The sequence below is a fragment of the Heloderma suspectum genome, chromosome 11 (genome assembly GCF_057233095.1).
Source record: "Heloderma suspectum isolate Gila_16-S chromosome 11, 16-S_ref, whole genome shotgun sequence".
NCBI lineage: Eukaryota > Metazoa > Chordata > Lepidosauria > Squamata > Helodermatidae > Heloderma > Heloderma suspectum.
In genome coordinates this window covers 12170280-12194512 of record NC_139468.1, presented here as the reverse complement: position 1 = coordinate 12194512, position 24233 = coordinate 12170280, and the positions used below count along the sequence as shown (strand labels likewise).

Genomic DNA, 24233 nt, shown 5'->3' with positions numbered 1-24233 from the left:
TTTTAATTATTAATTTTTAAATTGAATCTACTTGTCAAATAATAGCTTGGCAAATATATCAAATAGATATATGGACAAAGCAATATATTTCTATGTGTATGGGACAGATACAACCAACCAGGAAATTTCAGAGCTCACAGATTTAGTTTAAAATAAATGACTTACAGAGCAATCCTAGACATGTTTACTCAGAAGTAGGACTCACCAAGTCCAATGCAATCCTATACCCACTTACCTACGAGTAAGCTCCACTGAGTAAAGTGGGACGTCTGAAAAAATATGCATAGGACTGTGCTGTAAATTATGTTCAAGTTTAAATTATATCTTATTATCATAAAACTGACATAAGGAAAGCAAACTTCCACAGAACTTTAGCCCTTTTTCTACCATGAAGTCACTGTATATATTCTGGTGGTTTGACCATCTCTGCTATTCTCCTGTTCTTAAATCTACCATTTTCAGTGCATCTCCATTTGCCTAAAAGAAGAATTTTAGCCGCCATGAAAATCTGGGACTTACAGTGCAATTCTATGCATAGCTACTCAGAAACTCTATTGGGAATAGGACTGTAGCCTTAGGCTGCAAATCCTATCCCCACTTACCTGGGAGTAAGTAACCCATATTTAACTCACTGGTACTTCTGAGTAGGCATGTGTAAGATCGCGCTGTAACTCATGATGTCTTACAGGCACCAAGCATCTTAAATCTGGGGCCTGATCCAGCCAGGATGCACACTAACCTGATTCAAAGGTACCAATATGACTCAAGTCCACTTGTGTGAAAGAATAATAGTTTATTGATGGAAAATAGATGCAGATAATAAAAGCAAAAATGAAGCTTACTTACACACATTCCCCTCGACTTGCAGTCCACAGTCACTCCAGTTCCCATGAAGTGACGGTCGTGGTTCCAAGGGGACTATTTCGTGAGCAGGTGGCCCGCCTCCTCCTCTCAAGTGAGAAGAGACAGCAAGCCAATCTGCTCAGGATTTTATAGGGCTGGTCTCATGATCTAGTTCAGACTGTCAGAGGACACACACGCACATCCCTCCCTCCACCCAGAAGGAGAAAATAGGGGAGCTTTCTTTCTTGGCAGGAAAAACAGTTTCTCATAGCAAAGAAAGAGTATCCTTATGAGCTAGAAGGTACACATTCTACAAAGCAGCCACAGTGCATGATCTATCTCTTGTTAACAGCGAGAAGCGCTATTGTGAATACAGCTATGAGAACCGACTCTAACTTCATAGAAATTGCCAACTGCTCTAACAGATTAGTATACATATGCCACTAGACACTGCATACGACTCTGTATAAATTCACATTCTTCCGAAACCAAATCCAATACACCAAACTATCCACAGACGCTAATAAAACAAGCAAGGGATTCAGGAATAGCACTTGTCCAATCATCAACTTGATAACATATGATGTCTCCCACCAAACAATTTTTATGTTCAGATAAGATACACGATCACCAAATATTGTGGGGAGAATCAGCACCAGCTTGAATCAGCAGCAGCACCTCCAACAGGTATCAGTTTTCTGGCTGGATTTCAGAGGCAGACTGTTTGCTTAACCAAAGCACGAACTACCAATTTGCTTATTAGGGTCTAGAAAAAAGATGGGAAATTCATCCATCTGTGACATAATGATATTCAGCTTAAGCATTGTAGGTCCCCTTCATTGTTCTATAAGGGAATACTTACGTGCTTCCAAATGTGTCCCCAACTTTTACAGGCCTGAATTCTTGTTTAACAGCTTCATCATATGGAATTCTTTGAGAGGTTTCAAAGCAAGAGAGAGATGTCAACGGGCAGGTATCACCAAACAACCTGAAGTTAAAAATACAAAGTCATGACATCAGCTCTTTGTAGTAGTATTTGAACTGACAATATCTACAGGCCCATGTAAAGGTCACATTTTTGGTGTCTCATACTTATTTTTGCAATTTATATGCTGCCATCTAGCCAACAGGAGTTCTCATGGCAACTTAAACTATTTTCATTAATGGTATTTTCATCTGATGAATGTGTCAGCGTGGATTTTTGTGCAGGGAATATGCAGTGATTACATATCTTCAGAGATATCGAAAGCGGCAAAGAGGTGAGTGGTGTAAAGAACAGCTTTCACCCTTAGGAGTATTCCACTGCCCCACATGATGTGCTGCATCAAGAGGTAGCTAACTGGTACCCATAATCACAACCAATGTTATAAGTGTACAAATGAGTTTGAGGGCATCTGATGCTTCGGTGCAGCTGCCTTGTTTGTAATTCCTTAGCAAAACTTAATACCTGTGGTTTGAGTAATCCCAATGTCTGGAGGGCACTAGATTGGGGGAGGCTGTTCTAAGACAAGAAAAATATAGCAAGAATCCCTATTAAGGCAATACCTTTGTTAGGAAAACCCCAAGGTCACCAAAATAATGTGCAAGCTTTTGGGTTCTCCAGAGCTCTTTGTTAGGCTAGATGGTGAACAAAGCAGGGGGCAGGAGGGAAATACCTGGCTGCTGTTCAACCCACGGAGCCTGTTTTTAGCCACACTCTTAAGATGGAATGGTGCAGGTTGTAGATGTTGAGTTTGGGCTCTGTGAGGTGCACAAAGCTTGCTTAAGTCCATCTGGCCAGACAGCATGAGCTGGAGTGCACTATGTTTTGCATGTCTTGTCCCCCTGATTCCTCTATCTCTTTTCTAAGACACCGGACTTCCCACCTTGCTTTGACCTCTGCCCCCTGCCTTTTCTCTCCAGAAGCTACTGCTTATCCCTTTTCCTTTCCCCCTAATACTGCCCTCCTTTCTTAGACAACACTCTAACTTCCTTTGTGCCCTTTCCTCAGCTCCTTACATCGTATTTGTTTTTGCAAACTGGAAAAAGGGTGTTTTGGAAACATGCAAATAGGTATTAGTGAAAGTAGGTGCCTGGATTGTCTACAGTCATTTATTTAGAAGCCAAAGGTCATTACGTGACTGCCAGAGCTTGTTACCTTGTTTTCTGGTGGGAGCTCCCAATATGTTTAGTAAGGGTGGGGTCAGTGGATCCTCTGGTGTGGTAAGCCAGTGTGGATCTCCGAACAGCCTGGATCCTGCACCTTGCCCCCTGCATCATCACCACCAGGGCTTTGGGTGCAAGTCTCACAGACTGAACTGTCTTCCTCAAGTGTTACCAGAACTGATGCCCATGTCTTTGTTCACAAACTCACATTTAGACATGTATACCTGAAGGACACGAAGGATCTTTCGCAGAAATGCAGCTGGCACACTGAACCTTAAGCCCCTGCCAAAGGAAGTGAGTTAGGTGGCTACTAGGAAGAGGGCCTTTTCTGCTGTGGCACCCCAGCTGTGGAATGAGCTCCCTAGTGAGGTTCCCTATGAGGTTCCCTAGGTAAGCTCCCTATGTTGTATTCCTTCCGGCGCCAGGTGAAGACCTTTTTTTCTCCCAGGCATTTTAGCTTTCTAGTCTTTTAGCTTTAGTGTTTTAAATTTGTGTTTTAAATCTCTGCATTGCTACTAGGTTTTATTCTGGTTTCATTCTGGTTGTATGGTTATATTGTGGTTTTAATGCATTTATATTTTATATTGTTTTATCCTGCGCTTTTTGGGTTTAATTTTTGTGAACTGTCCAGACAGCTTTGGCTATTAGGTGGTATAGAAATGAAATAAAAAAATAACAAATAAATAAATGATTTGGATACTTAAGTGATTCTGTACCAAAATCCTTCACGACTAGAGATAGTGTTGCGTAACCTTGCTTTTCCTGATGGCTTCAATCAGCAACAATATAACAACTGCCACCAAACCTGACACTTCATTTTTTAAACCTTCTTTTAATGGGCTTTAAAAATACATAGTTTATAAATATTTAGTTTTTTATTTCACTCTGCTGATTGCTGGATCCTGGTCTGAGTTTTGTTGTAGTTATGAAATAGTTTAATAGCTAACCCATATTTATTAGCTGCCATAGGTTGACTATGAACACAGATGTCAGGATATAAACATCTGAAAATAAAACAAAGCAATCTTAATCTTTAGTTTCTAGCAATTGTTGCAAAGCAGTTCTTGAGCAACAGTCACTGGAGACTAAAGATTAAGGCTACCATCTTTGATATACCTACTTTGGAAACAAGTGCCATTGAATTCAGTGGGGCTTACTTCTGAGTAGTTACGAACAGGACTGCAGCAACATTTGGTTGTGTTGTAAGAGTGCCCCTGAAGATCCTAATTTGAAATGCACTGAGCCAAACAAAGTATTCTTCCATGGACCTAGAGGTTTCCTCTCCCCTTTCCCCTGCATTGGTCTTCCTTTCTTTTCTTTTCTTGGAGGATGTCAGGGTGGAAACTGAGCCGATAGAACCCCAGAGCAGTTCTGATTCTGAGGAGGAACAGCAATCCGTGGGAGAGGAGCGCGCTCATCTCTCACAGGCACAGCAGCTGGCAGAGATTCCTCCTGCCAGCATTCCTGAGATAGTGACCCTGGCAGTGAGAGAGCGCTGGAGGGGGGCTTGCTGGATGCCAACGCCAGGAGCAACGACAGCTGAAAGGAGGCGTAGCGCTCGTCTGGCACACAAGCAACAGTCACATCCCGAGGACAAAAGGGAAAGAGGGAGGAACTCTCCCTAGCCCATAGGTTCAGGGACTTCCCGTAATTCTCCTTCAAATGGGGACCAACTGCCTAACCTGGAGCATAGGCTACTCTGCTGTTCCTTGCTTAGTTGCTGGTGATTAGCATCCGAAAGAGTCATTAAGTTGTAAAAGGATTAAAGCCTTGAAAAGAATCCTTTTGTCTGTGTCTTGAGTTAGCGATTGGAGTAGACTGAAAGAGGCCGCCAGGGTGCTCCTGACAGCAGGTGGCCAACTGGCACGGGTGTGAACCTGTGTCTTTAACAGAAGCCTGATCTGCAGAAACCAGCAAGTGATGCTTTTCACAGCATGGAGCTAAACATGATCTGCTAAATTGCTCCAGATGAAATTGTTTTCAAAGGGATAGCTACGGGGGTTAGTTCAAAAGTTGTCAATTTCATCCTCTGTTGCACGGGTGAGGAATGTACGGTCCTCTAGATGATGCTGGGCTACAACCCCCATCATCTCTGACCATTGGCCTTACTGTCTGGAGTTGATGGGAACTGGAGTCCAACATCACCAGGCCACAGGTCCCCTCATATGGTTCATTCAGGGAGGCCAAATTGGAGGCGGGGGGAGCCTGGCCTGCTGCTTTTATATCTTTAACAGACGTTTTATATACAGACATGACTAAAGATTAAGGCTGCCCTCCTTGATACACTTCCCATGGAAGCAAGTGCCATTGAACTCAGTAGGGCTTGCTTCTGAGTAGACATATACAGGACTGCACTGACAATTCGTTGTGTTGTAAGAGTGCCCCTGAAGAAGATCCTAATTTGCTTTTCATGGCACAGAACTAAAACTGCTGCGGGCAAAGTGAGAGACAGCTACAGGGGCCACTTCAACCACTGGCAAAGCAAGCGGAGCTCTTGCACCCTAATAATAAAGAGCAGGGCTCCCTCAGGCTCTTCGGCCTTACTTATGCTGTATTCTCCTCTGGACCGGACACGGCCGCAGCACCTGCCAAGAATGACAACAGTCGCCTCAGATTCCCTAGGCAGGACAAACTCCCTGTTCTTAAAAAGAAGGTGGCGACGAGAGGGGGAAGGTTTTCTCGGTTGGACCACTCAAGCTCACCTGCCCCGCAGGTTGCAGTCAGCGAAGTATAAGTCAGAAGTAAACTTTTCCACCCGCTCGAGCGTAGTACGCCGGTGCTTCAATACCGCAGGCTTTAAATCTGCTCCGGACCCCGCCATGACGCCTTAGGCGCCCAAGCCCCCCCCCGGTACGCCACACAAATAACTCCGCCGAGCAACGCAGGCGGTCACAATAGTTCCTCCTTTCCCGGGATCCCCGAACGCAGCGCAACATCCACTCCACGGAAAGAAGAAAATGGGGCATGCTTATGACGGAAAGTGAAGCCTCCGTCCTTGCCCTTAGTTTCAACGTTCCAGGATGTAGGAGGCTGTGCCCCTAGTGGCCAAGGAAGAGACTGTGTCTTCCCCCGAGGCCCAAGATAAATCCTCCTCGGAATGCGAGGGCTTAGCCAGGGAAAGCAGGTCACCCTTGGGGTTTTTGGAAAGGCCGCCCTGCAGATCTCCATTCAAAGACAATATTCAATCCACCCAGAACGGATCAGGGGTGCAGGAAAGGGCAACCAAAATGATCAAGGGGCTGAAGCAAGTCCCCGATGAGGAAAAGTTACATTTGGGGCTTTTTGGCTTAGGAAAAAGGCTAGCAAGGGGGAGGCATGATCGACGTGTACAGAATTATGCCTGTCGCGGAGAAAATGGATACGGAGACATTTTTCTCCCTCTGTCATAATACTAGAACCCAAAGGGGTCATCGCATGAAGCTGATTGGGGGGAGATTCAGGACAGATAAAAGGAAGGACTTCTTCACACAGCACATAGTCAAAACTATGGAATTTGACATTATAAGACATAATCACCACCAGCAATTTGGATGACTTTAAAAGGGGATTGGGCAAATTCGTGAAGGATAAGGCTATCAGGGGCTACTAGTCCTGATGGCTATGTGCTGCCTCCAGTATCAGAGGTAGTATGCCTATATACACCAGTTACTGGGGAACATGGGTGGGAGGGTGCTGTTGAATTAATATCCCACTTGTGGGTTTCCCATGGACAGCTGGGAGGGTGCTGTTGAACTTGTATCCCGCTTGTGGGTTTCCCATGGGCAGCAGGTTGGCCACTGTATGAACAGAATGCTGGACTAAATAGACCTTTGGTCTGATTCAGCAGGGCTTTTCTTATGTTCTTAAGGGGGAAGGACAGCCTTGCCGTCAGCGAGAAAGCCCCATATTGCTCTGTTTGTACTCTCCTTTTATTTAAAATAAATAAATCGTGGTGCTGGGGAAGGTGAAGCACAGCACCCAGTGTTTAACTATCTAAATAAAATGGGTTGTGGCTTTTAAAGCAAAAAGTTCATACAAAACTCAACGGTTTTCCTACATGGGGCCTTGTGCTTGCCACGTTTTAAAAATGCCAGACTTCCTTCTTTTTAAAATTATTTATAATAAGATTTAAAGCTCACCTTTAGGGTTGTAGGTAACTCACACAGTAATAGCTAAAAAATACATTGAATGTGCAATCCTATACATGTCTGTTGAGAAATAAGTCTGATTGAGTTCAATGGGGCTTAATCCCAGGTTAAAGGCAGACATGACTGCAGCTTAAAATGAGCACTTCTACACTGGAGCAGTACATTATTATTTATTTTATTTAAATCCAGCCCTTCCTCCAAGGAGCTCAGGTGTACATGATTCTACTCCCCTCCTGTTTTATCCTCACAACCAGGTCTGAGAGACAGCAACTGGCCAAAGGTCATCCACTGATCTCCATGGCTGAGTGGGGATTGGAACACAGGTCTCCCCAATCTTAGTCTCAAATACTCAATACTCAAAACCATTACACCAGAGGTATTGAACCCCTTCGAACACAAGGGCTGAATTCCATTTCGGAGATGTTCTCAGGAGCTGCATTCCAGTAGTGGGCAGGTCCAAGGGAAATGGGTTGGGCTAAAGGCATAAGGAGCAAGGCCAGAAATAACAGCATACTTTAGTTTAAGGGCATAATCCTATGCATGTTTAGACAGAAAAAAGTCCTACAACTCTCAGCATTCCCCAGCAATGCTGGGAACTGTAGGACTTTTTCTCTCTAAACATGCATAGGATTGCACCCTAAAGCACTTATTGTCAGTAACTAAGCCTTAAGAGAGGCATTTCAACCACCTAGGATGGGGAGGGGGGATGCACAAAGCTGGGAAACCACCAAACTACTCATGGTTGGGGGGAAAGGAGTGGGGCCAGGGAAGGGGGCATGGTCATCTGGGGAACCAATGAGGGCTAGATGGGGACTCCAGGATGGCAAGATTTGGCCCCCAGGTCTGAAGCTCTGCACCCATTTTGCAGCCCAATGCTAGCCATATTTACTCATGGGGAAGTCCAATAAGACTTGACTCCAAAACAAAGAGACATGATATTATAGCACAATTCTTCTAGGCACGTGTACTCATAAGAACACAAGAGCCATGCTGGATCAGGCCAAGAGTCCATCTAGTCCAACATTCTGTTCACACAGTGGCCAACGAGCTGTCAGCCAGGAACCCACAAGAAGGGAACGAGTGCAACAGCACCCTCCCACCCATGTTCCCCAGCGACTGGTGCACATATGCACACTGCCTCTGATATTGCAGGTAGCATAGAGCCATCAGGACCTGCAGCCATCGACAGCCTTCTCCTCCAGGAATTGGTCCAACCCCCTTCTAAAGCCATCCGAACTGGTGGCCATCACTGCTTCCTGTGGTAGGGAGTTCCATAGTTTAACTCTGCGCTGTGCGAAGGACTTCCTTTCATCCGTCCTGAGATAAAGCCCTGAAGAGCGCGACTGGGCTCACTCCCAGTTTAGTAGTAACGCGCCTAGGACGAGTAGCCTTACGCTGCGCGTGTTTACTCGGGAGCAACTCCTAACGCATCCAGCGGGGCTGACTCGCAGCTCCCGCGTGCAACGAAGGAAGGGCAGCAACGCAGCCCAACCACTGAGGCGGGTCGACTCCCCCCCGCCGCCGCCCCCCGAGGTGACGAGGCCTTTCGCACCCCTCCTCCCTGAGCAAATAACATATTTTTAGAGGCGCCCTCAAGTCTCGCGAGAGCTGCGCGCGCTCTGCGTCTCTCGCTCTCTCCCCCCCCCCCTCTTCCGCCGCTATCCGTCTCTCCTCGCTCCCCTTCACCCCGCACACACAAAGAGAGAGCCGCAAATCTCGCGAGATTGCGACCCGCTTTCCTTTCTTGGCGCCGCCCTAACTCTCGCGAGAGCCCGGGGAACCCAATGAGGGAGGCATTCAGGGACTAAGCCTGTTATCTCTTCTCTTCCCCCCCCCCCGCTCACTCCTCCTCCTTCTCGCGGTGTTTGAGGGGAGGACTCCGCCCCCTCCCATATAGTTTCCCCCACCAACCAACAGCTTCTCCACCCCCCCTCCCCACCTCATCCTTCTTCTGTACGATCTTAACATGGAGGCGGCCGGGACAGGTCAGTTCAAGGGGGGGAAGAGGCAGGAGCGCGCGCGTGGCCCCCATTTTCTTCCCTCACCCCCCATTTTCTTCCCTCACCCCCCATTTTCTTCCCTCACCCCCCTCACGTCTCCCTTGCCTCAGGCCTCCCCCCTTCCTTCCCCCACCTCTCCTGCCCCTTCGCTGCATAACTGTGTCTTTTCCTTTGTGCCAGCGAATTCCTGCCTTTTGTCCCTCTCTTCCTCCTTTCTTTCTCCTCCCTCCCTCCCTCTCCCCCAAATCCATCCCACAGACCCCTCACCCTTACAGGGTGGTGGTGTTTGTCAGCCATCTTTTTTTCCTCACCCCACTCGCAGCCCCTTATCTAGGAAACAAAAGCACAGGCCTAGCCCTCACTGATGGTGTGGGGAAGGGATAAAGCTCTGAGGAATATCCAGTGTTGGCCCTACTCAGAGTAGGTCCATCGAAATGAATGGGACTTGAGTTAGGTTAACTCAAAATTGGGTACACCCCTCTGGCAGGGCTGTACCACTTCGGTGTGTGCGTTTTTGTGTGCGTACGCAAGGGTGGGAGTGTTCACGTGAGTTAATTCTCTCCCATAACTTTTTTTTTTTAATGCTCTGCATGTAGAAAACTAGCATGTCAGGGAAAAGCCTGAGCCCCTTGACACTGGTTTTCTGTACACACAGAGTATTTCTTTCGGAAGCTTCCTTTCCACACATGTACTCTTCACCTGTAAAGGGGGGGGGGGTTGTTCAGTATCCCTCCCGCTAAGAATTAAGAGAGGCATAGTTCTAGTTCTCATGGAGGAAGGGATTTAAACCTCTGTCAGGGCTGTACCATGTAAGACAGCAGGCAGGATAATTGGATGCTCCTCCATAGAGGGTGTTGTTGCTTTTCGTTTCCCTGTACATCAAAAACTGGCATGTCAGGGAAAAGGCTGAGGCCCTTGACATTTCATTTTCTATGTGCAGGGAGTTAACAGATGCTCCCTGCAAATAGAAGACTAAAGTTTCAATGGCCATTACTTTTCCCCAATATGATAGGAAATTCCATATGCAGGAATTTTTAAAAAATGTATGGCGGAGCAGCATTCAACTATGTGAGCCCCTCCCTCCCACACCCCTACAATCTGAAGTGGTGCAGCCCTGATACAAGTTTAAAACACCCCTTCTCCCAAGTGAGAACTAGCCAGTGGTGCTTGTCATTAATTTTATACCTTTTCTGTACTATGACTTTTTTAAAAAGAAAGGAAGAAAAAGCCATGTGTCTTCTGTGGCCCATATATTAATTTTCATCCTACCTCTCCACCCTTGTTGTTATCTAATGTTGTCCTTTTGCTAGCCTTTTTCTACACTTTTTCCTATTCAGCAGGTGCCAGAGGATTTTTGAGCTTGACAGGTGCAGATCAGGATGTTAAAGATATGTAGGGGCTGGTCCGTGCTGTTGCTAATGTGCTTATTAATCTTACACACACACATGCTGTTCCGTCCCTCAGCAAAGCCATCAGCCCTATCTGCTGAAAGGGGATGTGCATGCTCAAATAGCAGAGGAAATGGAAGAAATCTTAAGATGTAGTTGGGGTGACTCTTTTCTATGTCAAATTAAAAGCCTCTGCTAGCAAAATGGCCTCACTGGGCTATGAGCCCCACCTAGCAAAAGGTCAAGAATATTCTTTCTCAGATTCAGTGTGTATCAGCATATTATGGGGGAGACTTAAAAAAAAAATAAATCTTGAGTTATTAATGCTTGGGAACTGAATAGTAGCATTGCTGGTAGATATGGACACATCCTCCCTAACCCCTAGAAGGCCACCATTCAATAGTGAGTGGAGTCCATGTAGCTCATACCTTCATTGAAAAAAAAAGTGTCTTTGGTTCAATCGTTTTTTAAAGACTGCATTTTTAACGAAGTGTTTAGAAGCTATATCGTCCATCTTTTAATACTTACATTTTCAAACAGTAAAATTACTTGAAGCTTTGACCCCAACGCTGAAGTATTAATCATCTGGAACATGTTTATAGAAGTTAATTAAGCTTGCATAGTTACTGTTGTAAAGAAAGTTAATACTATATATGTAGTCCATTACAAGGTGTGTAAACTCTGCTTAAACTGTAATCAAAGGATTTAGCTTATGCAATAAAAATCACTTAGTCATAACCTCTGCCTCTGCTAAATATAGTCCCCAGTAGTATAAAGTTTTACCCGCTTTGTTATTGAGGCTTGTCTTTTAATAATCAAAGGGCAGGTTCACAGTCCAGCATCGTCTTATTTTGTGAAAACAGAGCAAAAGGCTTAACAGCGCAATTTGATGTTTCTAATTGTGACCCATTTGTATAATGTGTTCCTGTTTCAGAGTGGGGGGAAATCCCTCAAGTTAAAATGCAGGGTGGCTATTTCTCCAGATGGTGTTGCTTTCAAATGTAGCTATTGTATAATCAGAATGGAGGGTTAAGAGAGGACTGGAGGAGAGTGAATAAATTTAATCTATTACACAATAACTAAAGACCAGTGGCAGTGAATTGTGCTAAGCTATCCTAGCTTGTATTTAGATTTGTTTCCTATGTCTTTTAGAATTCTAGTATAGTACAACTATTGTTACCTGTAGATGTTTTGAAGTATACAGTTTGAATACTGTATTGATGTACTATAGAGAACATGAAAGCATTTTATATGTTTAAAGCTGAAAACCTAAGCATACTCATTTGGATCTAAGCCTTAGTGGCTGTGTTGTTTGTACATAATGGGGCTGTTTGTGTGTAATGGTATGAGTTGTCGGGGCCGTGTGGGCATGCTACCTCAAGTACGCCTGCCTCTTCTGCTTTATTCCATAACCCATGATCGACTCAGCAACCCACGATCGGATGCTGTTGACTGCCATCCAAATCAAGACTGCTGGGTTGTTTAGGGGCTAAACTGCCCAGCAGTTAACCCAGCAACAAACCATGGGTTAACCACTGGGTTCGGGTTTGGATGTCACACTGAACAGGAGCCAATCGTGGGTTGCTGAGTAAAAGCAGCAGAGGCAGGCGTGCTCCAGGTAGCACACCTGCTCTCTCCTGCTTGTGCATGACAACTCATCATTTTTTAAACCAGTGAGGTGCAAACCAGTGTCTATTAGGTGCAAACCAGGTCTATGGCAAATCAGGATTCCTGGCTTACTGTGAACCAGCTGTGTGGTAGTGCATACAGTCCGTTTGCTCCAACTTTGCTTCTTGCAGAAGCAAGTAATTGCCCAGAAATGTTTAGCTTTGCATTAAATCTGACCCTGAGTTCCTGGTTTGTTGCTCCTAAACAAACCAGGCTTTGTAAGCCAACAGCAACCCCTGGCTTGTGATTCTGGTTTGTTTGGGAACAACAAACCAGGATCCTGGGTTTGGATGTAACACGAAGTTAAACATTTCTGATTTGTTTACCCACTCACACAAACAAATGGACTATGTGTACCATCAGACAGTTTGTTCATGGTAATCCTGGCTGGGCAGTGGCTGCACTTGGATGTAATGCTAAATGACAGTTTACTGCTATAGAAACCCATCTAGTTGAGCTGTGAATAGATCATAAGCTGTTGCTTCCATTTTCAACTAACTACAGATACTTGCTTTGTCAAAACTGAGAACCATTGTTTAGTGTTAGATATGGACCTTAGGGAAAATAGCCAGGATTGTAAAGTGTGGTTTGAAGTTGGCTTGTTCCCCTAAACTGTAGTTAAGACTTACTTCTGTTTGTTTGGATTTGGATGAGTAACTGCAGTTACTTGAAAATGGAAGCAACAGCTTATGATCTCACAGCAACACTGGAGAAGTGAGGGAGCATATGAACCCTGAGGCTCATGAATGTAATGCTAAACTATTGTTTAGCGTTGCATGTCAACCAGGCCATCCACATGAATGGAGCATACAAGTAAATTGTGTTTAATAACAATACTTAGGGGAACAATGCGGCATAAATAGTGCTTAAAGCACTTCATGTGCATTATTTCAATCATTCGCTTGCAAATTTAAGTGCCGGATAAGTTGTCCTCCTGTTTTCTCATATAGGTTTACCCTTATACTTTGCATCCTATTTTGTATTTACAATGTGTTCCTAGCCACAAGGGCAGTCTTAATCAGTGGCTCTCAGCCTTTTCAGATCTAGGGCCCAGCTTCAATCCCAGACTGTAACATGGGGGACACACTTGTTAATGCAGATTAATTCTATGCGTGTTTGCTAAAAAGTAAGTCCCAGCGCATTTAGGGAGCAATCCTATGGCTGCTAGATAGCAGCTAGACAGCCATAGGATATCTGGTTTTCTGGGAACCAGCCTCCCCCCACTTCTGTGCTGCCTCAGAGGCAGCACAGGACAGCCCCATGCTCCATGCTCACAAGAGGAGTGCAGAGCAGCCAAATGTGTCGTACAGCAGCCTTCTGCCCTGCTCAGCCCTCCCGCAGGTAGACAGCTGCAATCGGCTGTCTAGCCAAAAATGCAGGGCAGGAGAAGTGCGGGGGGGAACGATCCCCTCCGTGCTTCTCCTGCCCTGCATTGGATAGGTGGTTGCCTTCGATTTCAGAGGCGTCCACTTATCTGAATAGGATTGTGCCCTTAGTGTGGCTTATGCCAAGTTAAGCATGCAGAGGATTAGAGCTTTACAACCTGTTCTGAAGTAAATCCCACTGTAGTCAATGGAGCTTACCTGGGAGTAGGTCTACATCAGATTTCTGCCTTAGCTTTCTGTCGTACATACCTTCCTCTTCTTTGTGTATGTGTAGGAAGTCAAGGTCAATAGTTAACTCCCTTTTCCCACTATTGTAAATCTGCACTATTATGAATTGTTAATTATCTGTGCGGCTTGTCTTTCAGATCACTTGTTCAAGCATTTAATTCAAACACTGAATGACAGTACAGACAAGAAGTTCTACAATGTTGCTAAACTAGGAGGCACCAAATATGGTAACAGTTACTTTTTTTCTACCAATATGACTTTGCTGATCAACAGTGTGACCTCTGTAATATTTTATGAAGTGAGATGTAAATACTTTTTCTTCTATAGGTTAGTATGAACTTCTGGTTTTCTTCAGAAATGTTCAAAACCAACAGCTTGATTTGATGTGTCCTTTGTAACTGTTCCATGGAGATCAGCTGTGTAGCTGTTCCATGGAGATCAGTAGGATTATTCGTAATGTGTAAAGCTAGCCACTTAATTCATATTCTGAGCTTTTCTTTATAGTATTCCTAAAATAGACTTATTCTTTCAGGAATGTTTACTTCTCAGATTTAAGCTAATAATGAACTGAGTCAGTTGAAATCCACATAAATCAGGGCAGTCACTTTGAAGTTCCTCATAGGTCTGTTACAATACAACTTAAGCTATAGCTCGAAGCTAATTAATTGTCCTGCAGCTGTGACTCATGGAGAAAAGAACAGGAATTTTTTATATGTACATACGCTATCTGTTTTCCATTGGGACGCTGCCAGGATGCACGAGATTAATCATGCATAACTCCCAAACAGCCCCTCTTCATTTTAGCAGAACTTCATTAAGAATAGCACCTCATGGACTGTGGCTTAAATCCTTTACTCTAACCATTTTCTGCAGTGCCTAGAACAATTTAGCAGAATTAGGCTGTAATCCTAAAGACACTAGAGAGTAAGTCCCTAGTTCTGAGTAAACATTCTTAGGATTGTGCTGTTACCTTACTGCTGATTGCTAAAATTCCAAGTAGAAGATAGGTCATAGCTTCCATTGCGATTAACTGCGGTTGGGTCATTAATTCCCCATGCTGGCTGGGGAATGCTGGGAGTTGTAGGCCTTTTCTCTGTCTAAACACGCATAGTATTGTGCCCTAACTCAAACAGTGTCAACGCGAGTTTAATAAAAGAAAGGTATTAAACACCTGAACTGCTGTTTGACCCTCCTTGGCTCACTCAAAAGCCTGTGGAAACTTTCAAAATGCTGTATTTGTGGAAATACTTTAACTTTTGTCCTTATTAGGCCTCCGGTACCTCTCTTGTTCAGTTTAAACAAATGTGTGATGCAGTTGTTCTTTCTGGTTCAAAGTTGATATACAGTTCTAGAGTCTACATGGTTTTACAGAGCAATCCTGTGTATGTTTGCTAAGAAGTCCTGCTGAGTTCAATGGAATTTACTGCTGAGTAAGCATGCTTAGTTTATCAATTTGTTCAGCCTGGCTGCTGTTGGCCTGCAATTGTTATCTTATAAAACACAAACAGTTCTTGCTGTGTTTAGCTTCTGACAAACAGATTTACAAACCTGTAAAACTGCCTTATACAGGGGGTTCCATTTGACTCGGTGTTGTCTTCCAAAAGAAGATCAGGATTGAAAGAGCTGTAAAAGCTGAACAGGCATAGTTCATGACCAGGAATTCAAATTAGGCAAGCTCCTTTGATCAGGGCTAGTATGAAGATCCAGGTGTAAGCATGATCAGAAAAATGTATATATATATATAGCCCAGCACAGGCCTCTGAAACAGAACACAGTACCTAGGTCATGGGTGGAGAACCTCAAGCCCCAGGGGGCCAAATCCAGCCCTCTGGGAGTCCCTAGAAGGCCAGAACACTTTCCCCTGGCCATATCCTCTTTCTCCCAACCACTCATAGTTTGGTGGTTTCCCAGCTTTTGTGCAGGGTCTCCCCCATTCTAAAGGGTTGAAATGCCTTTCTTAAGCTTTAGCTACTGCCAGTAAGAGCTTTAAGCTAAAATATGCTGGTATTTTTGGCAGCACCCCCTAAAAGAGCCTGACTGAAACCAGGTGAAAGATGAGTGATGCAGGAGTCAACCTTTAACTCAGTTTCTAAGCAACTGGTTAAAGGTTGTTGCCTTCCAGAAGGTTGTCTGTTATATTTCATCAGTAAATGAGGCTTCAACAGCCTTCCCAACCTGGTGCTCTCTAGATGTTTTGGATTTCAATTCCCATCAGCCCTCGCCAGCATGGCCAGTTGTCAGGGATGATGGGAATTGTGGTCCAAATGATTTCAAGGGCACCAGGTGAGGGAAGGCTGTGTTCTCAAGGCACATGAGAGTCTTGATTACTGAGCTATGGAACATGCTGAGAGCAATAAAACAATCTAGGCCAAGCCCAGGATTCTTACAATTATTTTACAGGAGAATGCTTGCGACTGTCTAGGAATCCACTGGAGCTATTCAGGGAAAGGGCTCACACTGTGAAAATTAGGGAGAAGCAAACTAAGCAATAACTGTTAAAGAGGGAGGACCCTGATGGATAAGAAAGGCCTCCAGTAGATAGAGGCAGCTTTGGATTTCTGTACGCAGCCGCACAGCAGTTATGAAAAGTTCATAGTCACAGTGTTCTTGAGCAATTTTCTGGTGATGGATATGCGGTGTGTTAACAGTGATGTGGGTTTTCTGGAAAATTTTGAATTGGAAAATTTTCCAATCTAAATTAGTTCAATTTACATAGGGTCAGTTGCATAGGAAAACTTTCATTTTACATCAGAAAATCTTCTGATGCCCTAGAAGAGAGAGCTAGTTTAACATGTTTGTTTTACTTGTATTTAGTAAAAAATAAAGCTTTAAAAAATACCCCATGTTAATTTTTTGCCCCAGTACCCCACAAGTATTTGACCTGAAATATTTGAGGGGGGAAATTAAAGTACACTTAATGTGATTTAAATGTTACATTATGTAGGAATAGTTGTAAAAATTTATAGACAATAGCATGTACTTCCCTTACATTGTTTAAATTCAAGAAAAAATCAAAGGTACTGAAAACGGTTGACACACTGGCAAAGTAATCGTGTGGTCCCCGGAGAGCATCCCAGGGACTACAGGATTCTTCAGAGTCCCCGCTCCAGAGCCATAGACACGGCTCTGATCCCTCCCCCTGCAGTTCTGTGGAAGGTAATGCACCTGCTTTATGAGGTCACAAAAGTGGCCTTGGAGGAACTCAGAGAGGTCTGAAAGGGGGCGTTACAGTGGGTGGGGAGGGGAAGAGAGAGGAGAGGCCAATATATGAGAAATCCTATGGCCTCTCCAGCCCCAGCAGTGTGCCTCCACTAGACAAGCTCAGAGGCCCTTCTAGAGGAAAAACAACAACAAAGGAGGATGGAGAGGCAAAATCACTTCCATCACTCCTCCCACCCTCCTAGCAGCAGGCCAGCAGGGTATTGGATACTTGGAATCCTCCAAGATCGGAGGCTTCCATCCAATGAGGGGCCATCATATAGGATTGCACCCTAATAAATTTTAGCAACCCAAAGAACTGTGCGTGATATGCTGACAACCACTTATCTGTTTCAGCAGAGTTGAATACCCTTCCATTGAGCTTGTTGAGGCACCTTCAGTTTTGCTGTCATTGCCTATTGGTTCTATTTCACACTTAAGACATATATGTATTGCAATGACATATATGCATTCTCTCACATACTTGCTAGAAATAATCACTTGAAAAATGTAATTACAACTTTGAAACTACCAGCCTTGCCTAACATTTTATTTGCAGTTGGCATACATTCATTTTTACTAGTGAAATGGAAAACTTTCTGCAGAAAAATGAAGTACTAGAAAAATTTCTGCAGAAAATTTTCCACCCCGGTGTTAACTGTATTCATTCTAAGATCTTCGTCACGCTCAGGAATCTGTGTCAGAAATGTATCAGTGTATGATCTCTTAGCTCTGACCTCTTAAAATTTATTCATTTTTGTTTATATTCTGCCCTCTTTTCTAACAGGGAACTCGAGGAAATGTATATAGGGTCCTAAGGCATTCTCCCATCCAGGCACTGCTTTGCTTCAGCAAGGTTGCTGCATCATGTACCTTCAGACCATGCCAATCATACATTTCATTCACGTTGTTCTGATACATTATAAGTTCTCACTATATAAATATTGAAAGTTGAAATCAGAGATTCAGTTGTGAACAAACTAGAATTCTTTGATATTCAGTTAGTGAAGGTCTGCATTAGTGTCCATGTTCCTAATTAAACGGAGGAAATCGCAAGAGGTATCTTTCTGTTCAGTTAGCCTTTAGATGAATCACCTAATGAGGGAGAAATACAGTCTGCCTTGTAAAACACAACTAATTTAAATGAAGCTGATGAACCCGACCGAAGGGAATGATTTGTGGTACCCTTAATTGAAAAATCCTCTTACCAGAGTCCTTTAGATATGATTTTCTATCTCCTAGTAGATATGGATAAATATGTGTCCTGGCATGTAGCTCTCTTTGCCACTGCTGCCAAGAAGATCAGAAAGAATTTGATTAATACCATATCAGTTATGGATCAATGACAGATTCTTTTTATATTTTTAAATTTTGTATATTATGTGTTATATGTATTATGTGTAACCTTGGCATTTCTTGCTTCTTTCTCTTAGTGTGTATATTTATACCATATTACTTACAGACCAATGACCGATTCTTTTTATATTTTTAAATTTTGTACATTGTATGTTATATTATATTTAACCTTGGTATTTTTTGCTTTTTTCTTGGCATATGTATATATTTTATGCAAAGGCCACTGGCCAAAAGCAATAAAATTTGATTGGATTGGAATGCCTTTTCCCATCACATTTAATCCAATTAGATTTATAATCCTCCCCAAATGTAAAATCATCATACCTCAATATTATTATATTTGCTGCTTTCCAGTTCTTTGTTAGCTAGGAAGCATATTTTTATTTCTAAATTTAGCAATTAACGATTAACCTGCAACTAATAAATGAAAGGCTAAATTCCACTACTGACTGTCTGTCAGTAAAGTGACTGCTGCATTAAATGAGTTATACCCAAGGATTTCTTTATTCAATTATTCAATCGCCATCTCCTCCTAAAGTAGAAGAAATAAGCTTTGCAATCATTACTCCTCTAATTTTTAACCTGATAAATTATACATATTTTGGTTTTCATGGGGTGTGCCGCTATTGTGTTATAATTCTGTTTGTTTTATGTTGACATTTTTCTCCATTTTTCAAGTTACCAAGTCAAAGTTTTTTGTAACCATAGGTCATTGGTATATAAAATCACATTAAAATCAAAGAAAAATTGGAGCACTATATTAGAAAGTGCAAATAAAACACACAAACAAAATGCAGTCAGTTGGGACATTAAAATGAAAAAAGCAGAAAGTATCTACCCACAAGCTTAAACAAAACAGTATCAAACAATCACCAGCACAGGCAATTGCAGTTGTCTAGACAAATTATGTTACTTTTTGTAAGCCACAGCAGCAAATAAAGAAGTTTGCTGGGTGACTTATTTTTCTTTGTCTGATAAAGAGAAGCAAATCTTTACAAAATCTGAACTCAGAAAAGGATTCCCAACAACTTAAATAGAAATCTAGTTCTAGTGTTATGATGCAGTGGGCAGTATAACAAATAATGTATAAGCTCCTCTTCCCCATATTTTAAATATATGCATATTATACTGCTCCTGAAGTTTCTTGTATTAAACCATTGGATAACAAGCCCTTCTTGGTTTCATAATCAATTTCAGTATTTCCCCTGATAATAGTATTTTTATGAAATCTTTTAGTTGCCTCATGCTGGACCTAACATTGTAGATTTGAGGCAATAAGTTGTCATCAGGTACACTTCGCTTTAGTAGTAATACAAGATCCCTTGGTTAGCCATATTCACTGTAGACATACCTTCCTTCTGAACACATTTTCAGTGTTCTTACCAGAAAACAAAACATCAGGAAGGCACAGCTGGAGAGATCTGGCTCACTTGACAGCACCACTTGTTTGATTTGGAACAGATTCCTTAACTGAAGAAGAGAACCAATGTTCCATAGTATGTGTTGACATATTCCTGTGACACATGAGGATACTGAACTCCTGTTAAGTTAGTTAATCTTCAAGGCTAGGAAATGTCATTGATAGAGAACCACCACTTCTGGAATTCTGCTGAGCTCTGGACAGTCAGAAATATAGGAGTTTGGTTTAACCTGCTAATCATATTGGCATCCACCAGATGTGTGCTAGATTTGTGCATGTTGTTAATCAACAATAAAATAAAAGCACAGTAATTGTTGCCATCTGTCTCATATACATGGGGCACTGGTACAAATGAGTATCCTATTTTGATTTCATTCCCTACTAAGTTATTCTGACATGTGGAGCAATTCTTGATCAAGTTTCCAATAAGATTTTGAAGGGAACATCACTTTTGAAAATCTAAGAGAGGGGGATGTAGGCTTTGACTCCTAAGGAAAGGAAAGCTAAGGATACCAGCATGTATATATTAATATTAATTCCAGTCCTATTTCTAAATTGTGCTAAAAGTAAAAGCAACCCAACTCTTCTCACTGCCTTTTTACATATTATGAAGTAGGCTTCTCCTGTATGATAGGAACAGAGGAAGTTGCCTTATACCAGGTCAGACTGTTTGTCCATCTAGCCCAGTACTGTGATAGGCAGCAGCTTTTCACAGGCAGAAATAGATCTTTCTCATCACCCTGCTACCTAGTCCAGGGACTGATCCTGGGGCCTTCTGCATGTGTGCCACCAGTGAACTATAGCCCCTACTCACATTATCTGCTTGAAAAAGTTTGCATCAGAGTAACTGGACAACTTGCTGTAACAGTTGCATAATGCAGAACAAGGGTGCAGAACCACTTTCAGACCAAGGGCTGAATTCCATTTTGGAGAAGCTCTCAGGGGCTGCCTTCCAGTGGTGGGTGAGGCCAAAGGCAAGAGGGGTGAGGCAAAAATACCAGCATATTTTAGCTTAAAGTTCTCACTACCAGTGAGCCATCGGAGAGGCATTTCAACCTTTGAGAATGGGGAAAATACTGAACAAAAGCTGGGAAATCTCCAAGTAATTGGTGGTTGGGGGGAAGAGGGTATGGCCTTCTGGGGAACCCCAGGGGGCTCGATTTGGTCCCAGGCCTGAGGTTCTGCACCCGTGATTTAGAAAGTGCCCTATACACAGAAGAACCAGGGCCGAAGTATTTCCTTGACCAATGGGGTTATTTTATCTTTGTGCAGATACCCTGCCTTATTCCATACGGGTACTGTTGGAATCTGCTGTCCGTAACTGTGATGGCTTTCTAGTGAAAGAAGAAGATGCTATGAACATTTTGGACTGGAAAGCAAAACAGAACAATGTTGAAGTGCCCTTCTGTCCTGCCAGAGTCCTTCTCCAAGACTTTACGTAAGACTCATTTTCCTTGTTATATGTTTTAGCTAGATCTAATGAGTTCCTTAAGCAGTGTGGACTTGATCTAAATGTTCAGGGTGGGGCATCCACTGTGTTTAGATAGAAGTTCAGCTATTCATGTAGGTTTATACTGGCAGTGGCTCTACTTAATAGCCAATGAATGGCTGTGTAGGAAAAGTGGTTGAGGCAATGGGGTATCATTGTGTCACTTACCCTGAACAGGATACTTGGATATACTGCAGGAACATTTAGACATCTGTGCTTACGTTCCCATATAACACTAGTGATTGTACTGTGTCTCCATATGCTTTTATATTATAATAAGCTGCCTTACATTATACGGGGTTAAAGCATTCTCCATCTAGATCAGTATTGTCTGCACTGACTGGCAGTGGCTCTCCAGGGTTTCAGATGCAAAGCATAGGCTCTGCCGCTTAGCTATGGCTCCTGCCCACACCCCAATACAGTTGCTGAATTTAAAAGCTGCTGATTTCTATGGTCTTAATGGTGCCTAAGTATTGGATAGTAGTGGCTGAATACCCATAGCCAACACCTTACAGAACTTGCCAGCTCCCCAGAGCTCTCTCCTGATTTAAATAGGAATGAAGGGACCTGCATTATAGTGGGTCAGATCATTGGGCCATCTAACTCAGTATCGTTGACACCAACTGACAGTGGCTCTCCAAGAGCTCAGACAGGGTTTTTTCTGAGCCTTACCTAGAGATACCAGGGATTGAGAGCCAGTGTGGTATAGTGGTTAGAGTGTTGGACTGGGACTCAGGAGATCTGGGTTCTAGTCTCCACTTGACCATGAAGCTCACTGGGCGACTTCGGGCCAGTCACTGACTCTCAGCCTCACCTACCTCACAGGGTTGTTGTGAGGATAGCATGGAAAGGAGGAGGACCATGTAAGCCACCTGTTCCTTGCAAGAGGAAAAAACGGTGGGATATAAATGTAGGAATAAATAGAACATGCAGATCATGGGAACTTCTGCATGCAAATCATCTGCCACTGAACTACAGTCCCTCCCCCGAGCAGCATATATGTTTTGTGTTTACATTATTACTGTTAATTGTATTTGTATCCTACCTTGTTTTGAATCTAAATCAAGGTGGCTTACAATAATTAAAAATAAGCACACAATACATTAAAGCACAGAAAAAAGAAGAACAAAGCAGTAACTGTTAATTGGCTCCTTTAATCTGCTCTGTATTTCAAAAAAGGAATTCTGTGTAATGCAAAGTACTGTTGGCATAGAATTAGTTGCGCTTTTAGCCATTTGTATGTCTTGTTGGCAAATGTGTCATAGTAGCCATGGAGATAGTAGCAGGGATACTCTGAGTTACTGCAGATCTTTGAGAATCAAGGGCGAAAACTATTTAGGTCTTCACAAGCAAAACTGAGAGAAAGGCCAGATAGCTTGGCCCACTACATTTGCTCTTGTCTCAAGTCATGGATTGACAGATTAATGGTAAAAGGGTCATGGCTAGCTGAGCTCACAATGTGCTTCAAAATCCCTGAAGGATGGACCCTGTATAGCAGAAAAACAAAAACCATTGAGAGGTAGTGAGATGGTGAGTATTCAACTGTTTACACAATTGCAGTGAGCATATGTGCCCATTGCTTTCTAGTGCAGCCAGAATCTAATCAAACTGACCTGAGCTGGAAAAGGAGGCTCAAGAGGTTATGCTCCCATCACTGCTGGCCGAACTCCTCTCAAGGAACTAAGCATGAGAGATGTTTTAGATATGGTCAGTTGTGTGGAATTTACATCTTACTGGCAGTATTGTATTGAGGCTGAGGGTATTACAAAGGTTGCAGACCTAGATAAACATTTTGACACAGTTCAAAACAACCATCCAAATAACAGTTTAGAGGAACAGAAACAGTGCAAGCCAGAGTCTGAACTGGCAAATTCAGACTGCTCTCCAAACCAGAATTGGGAAAATCACAAGCCCTATTCAGGCATTCCAAAAGCGACAACAGCAGACACACGAGGAGGGGGAGTGCACTAGCCTTGCCCCCATCTGTCATCCTCTACATGCAGAGGATAATTTTGTGAAGAAGAGAGGTCCTGTGTCCATGGGGCTCTCCATGTGATTCAGAACACTGATTTTCAAGCAGGGTGTAGAGGGTGAAGAAAGTGACAACAGAAGGGGTGGGGCTAACGTACTCCCCACCACCACCTCGTGTGTTTGCTGTTGTCACTTTTGGAACACCTGAATGGGGCTACAGTTTGAAGTGGGTTTCCAGTTCTGTTTTGAAGGCAGACACTAACCATAACTGCTGATTCAGATGTGGTAACAAACAGGAAATTGAAAGTGATACCTTATGTAAGAGGGGAAGATTAAATGTGTACGCTTGCAGCTTGTTTCTAATTCTCCAAACTATGGATCTAGAGGATCGTCTGAATTAGGCCGTTCTCTGCATGAATACTCTGTTGCATAAAATACATGTTCTGCATGCGTTGTTGAACTATCACATGGGATCTTCTAATGCTATATTAATACAATATGGAGCCTCTATAATTGCCTTTAAAAGGTCTTTCTTCTGTTTAGCAGTATTTAGTTAAATATTTTTACATTGCTCCCTTTTGTAAGTGGAATTCCTGCAATGGTGGATTTTGCTGCTATGAGGGAAGCTGTGAAAAACCTTGGAGGAGACCCTACAAAAGTCCATCCTGCTTGCCCAACAGATCTCACTGTTGACCATTCTTTGCAGATTGACTTCATTAAATGGTATTTATTTTAAAGCTGGTTTATTTTACTTCATTTTGTGTGTGTCGGGGGCGGGGGGCAGGGGGCAGGGAGACAGTATTGGTAGTAGAATGTGGGTTCTTGTGTGGGCAGCCTGGGTCTATATGAGATTCCATCATGGAGAAGCAGAGGCAGAAATGAATCATACCCAGTCAGTGTTGAACAGTAGTCATTAAGTCTACTCAAAATCTGCTATACTGTTCATATCCTGAACATCCCAGGTTCAGGAACACCTTGTACTATTACTGCAAAATCTCCATTGGATCCTTGTAAT

General features: G+C 43.1%; 2 protein-coding genes across 2 annotated transcripts in view; one reads left to right on the top strand and one right to left on the bottom strand.

The window, feature by feature from the left end:
- Positions 1–5825, bottom strand: part of MAN2C1 (mannosidase alpha class 2C member 1) — a 42294-nt gene extending 36469 nt beyond the window's left edge. Inside the window, exons 1-2 of the mRNA XM_084816845.1 lie at positions 5691–5825; positions 1706–1831 (exon numbers count right to left, since the gene is read on the bottom strand). Of these exons, the coding sequence (XP_084672971.1) occupies positions 1706–1831; positions 5691–5809 (245 nt within the window). The 5' untranslated portion in view covers positions 5810–5825. The remainder of the gene's footprint in view (positions 1–1705; positions 1832–5690) is intronic.
- Positions 5826–8879: 3054 nt separating this feature from the next.
- Positions 8880–24233, top strand: part of IREB2 (iron responsive element binding protein 2) — a 36667-nt gene continuing 21313 nt past the window's right edge. Inside the window, exons 1-4 of the mRNA XM_084816846.1 lie at positions 8880–9100; positions 13922–14011; positions 21031–21196; positions 23804–23941. Of these exons, the coding sequence (XP_084672972.1) occupies positions 9082–9100; positions 13922–14011; positions 21031–21196; positions 23804–23941 (413 nt within the window). The 5' untranslated portion in view covers positions 8880–9081. The remainder of the gene's footprint in view (positions 9101–13921; positions 14012–21030; positions 21197–23803; positions 23942–24233) is intronic.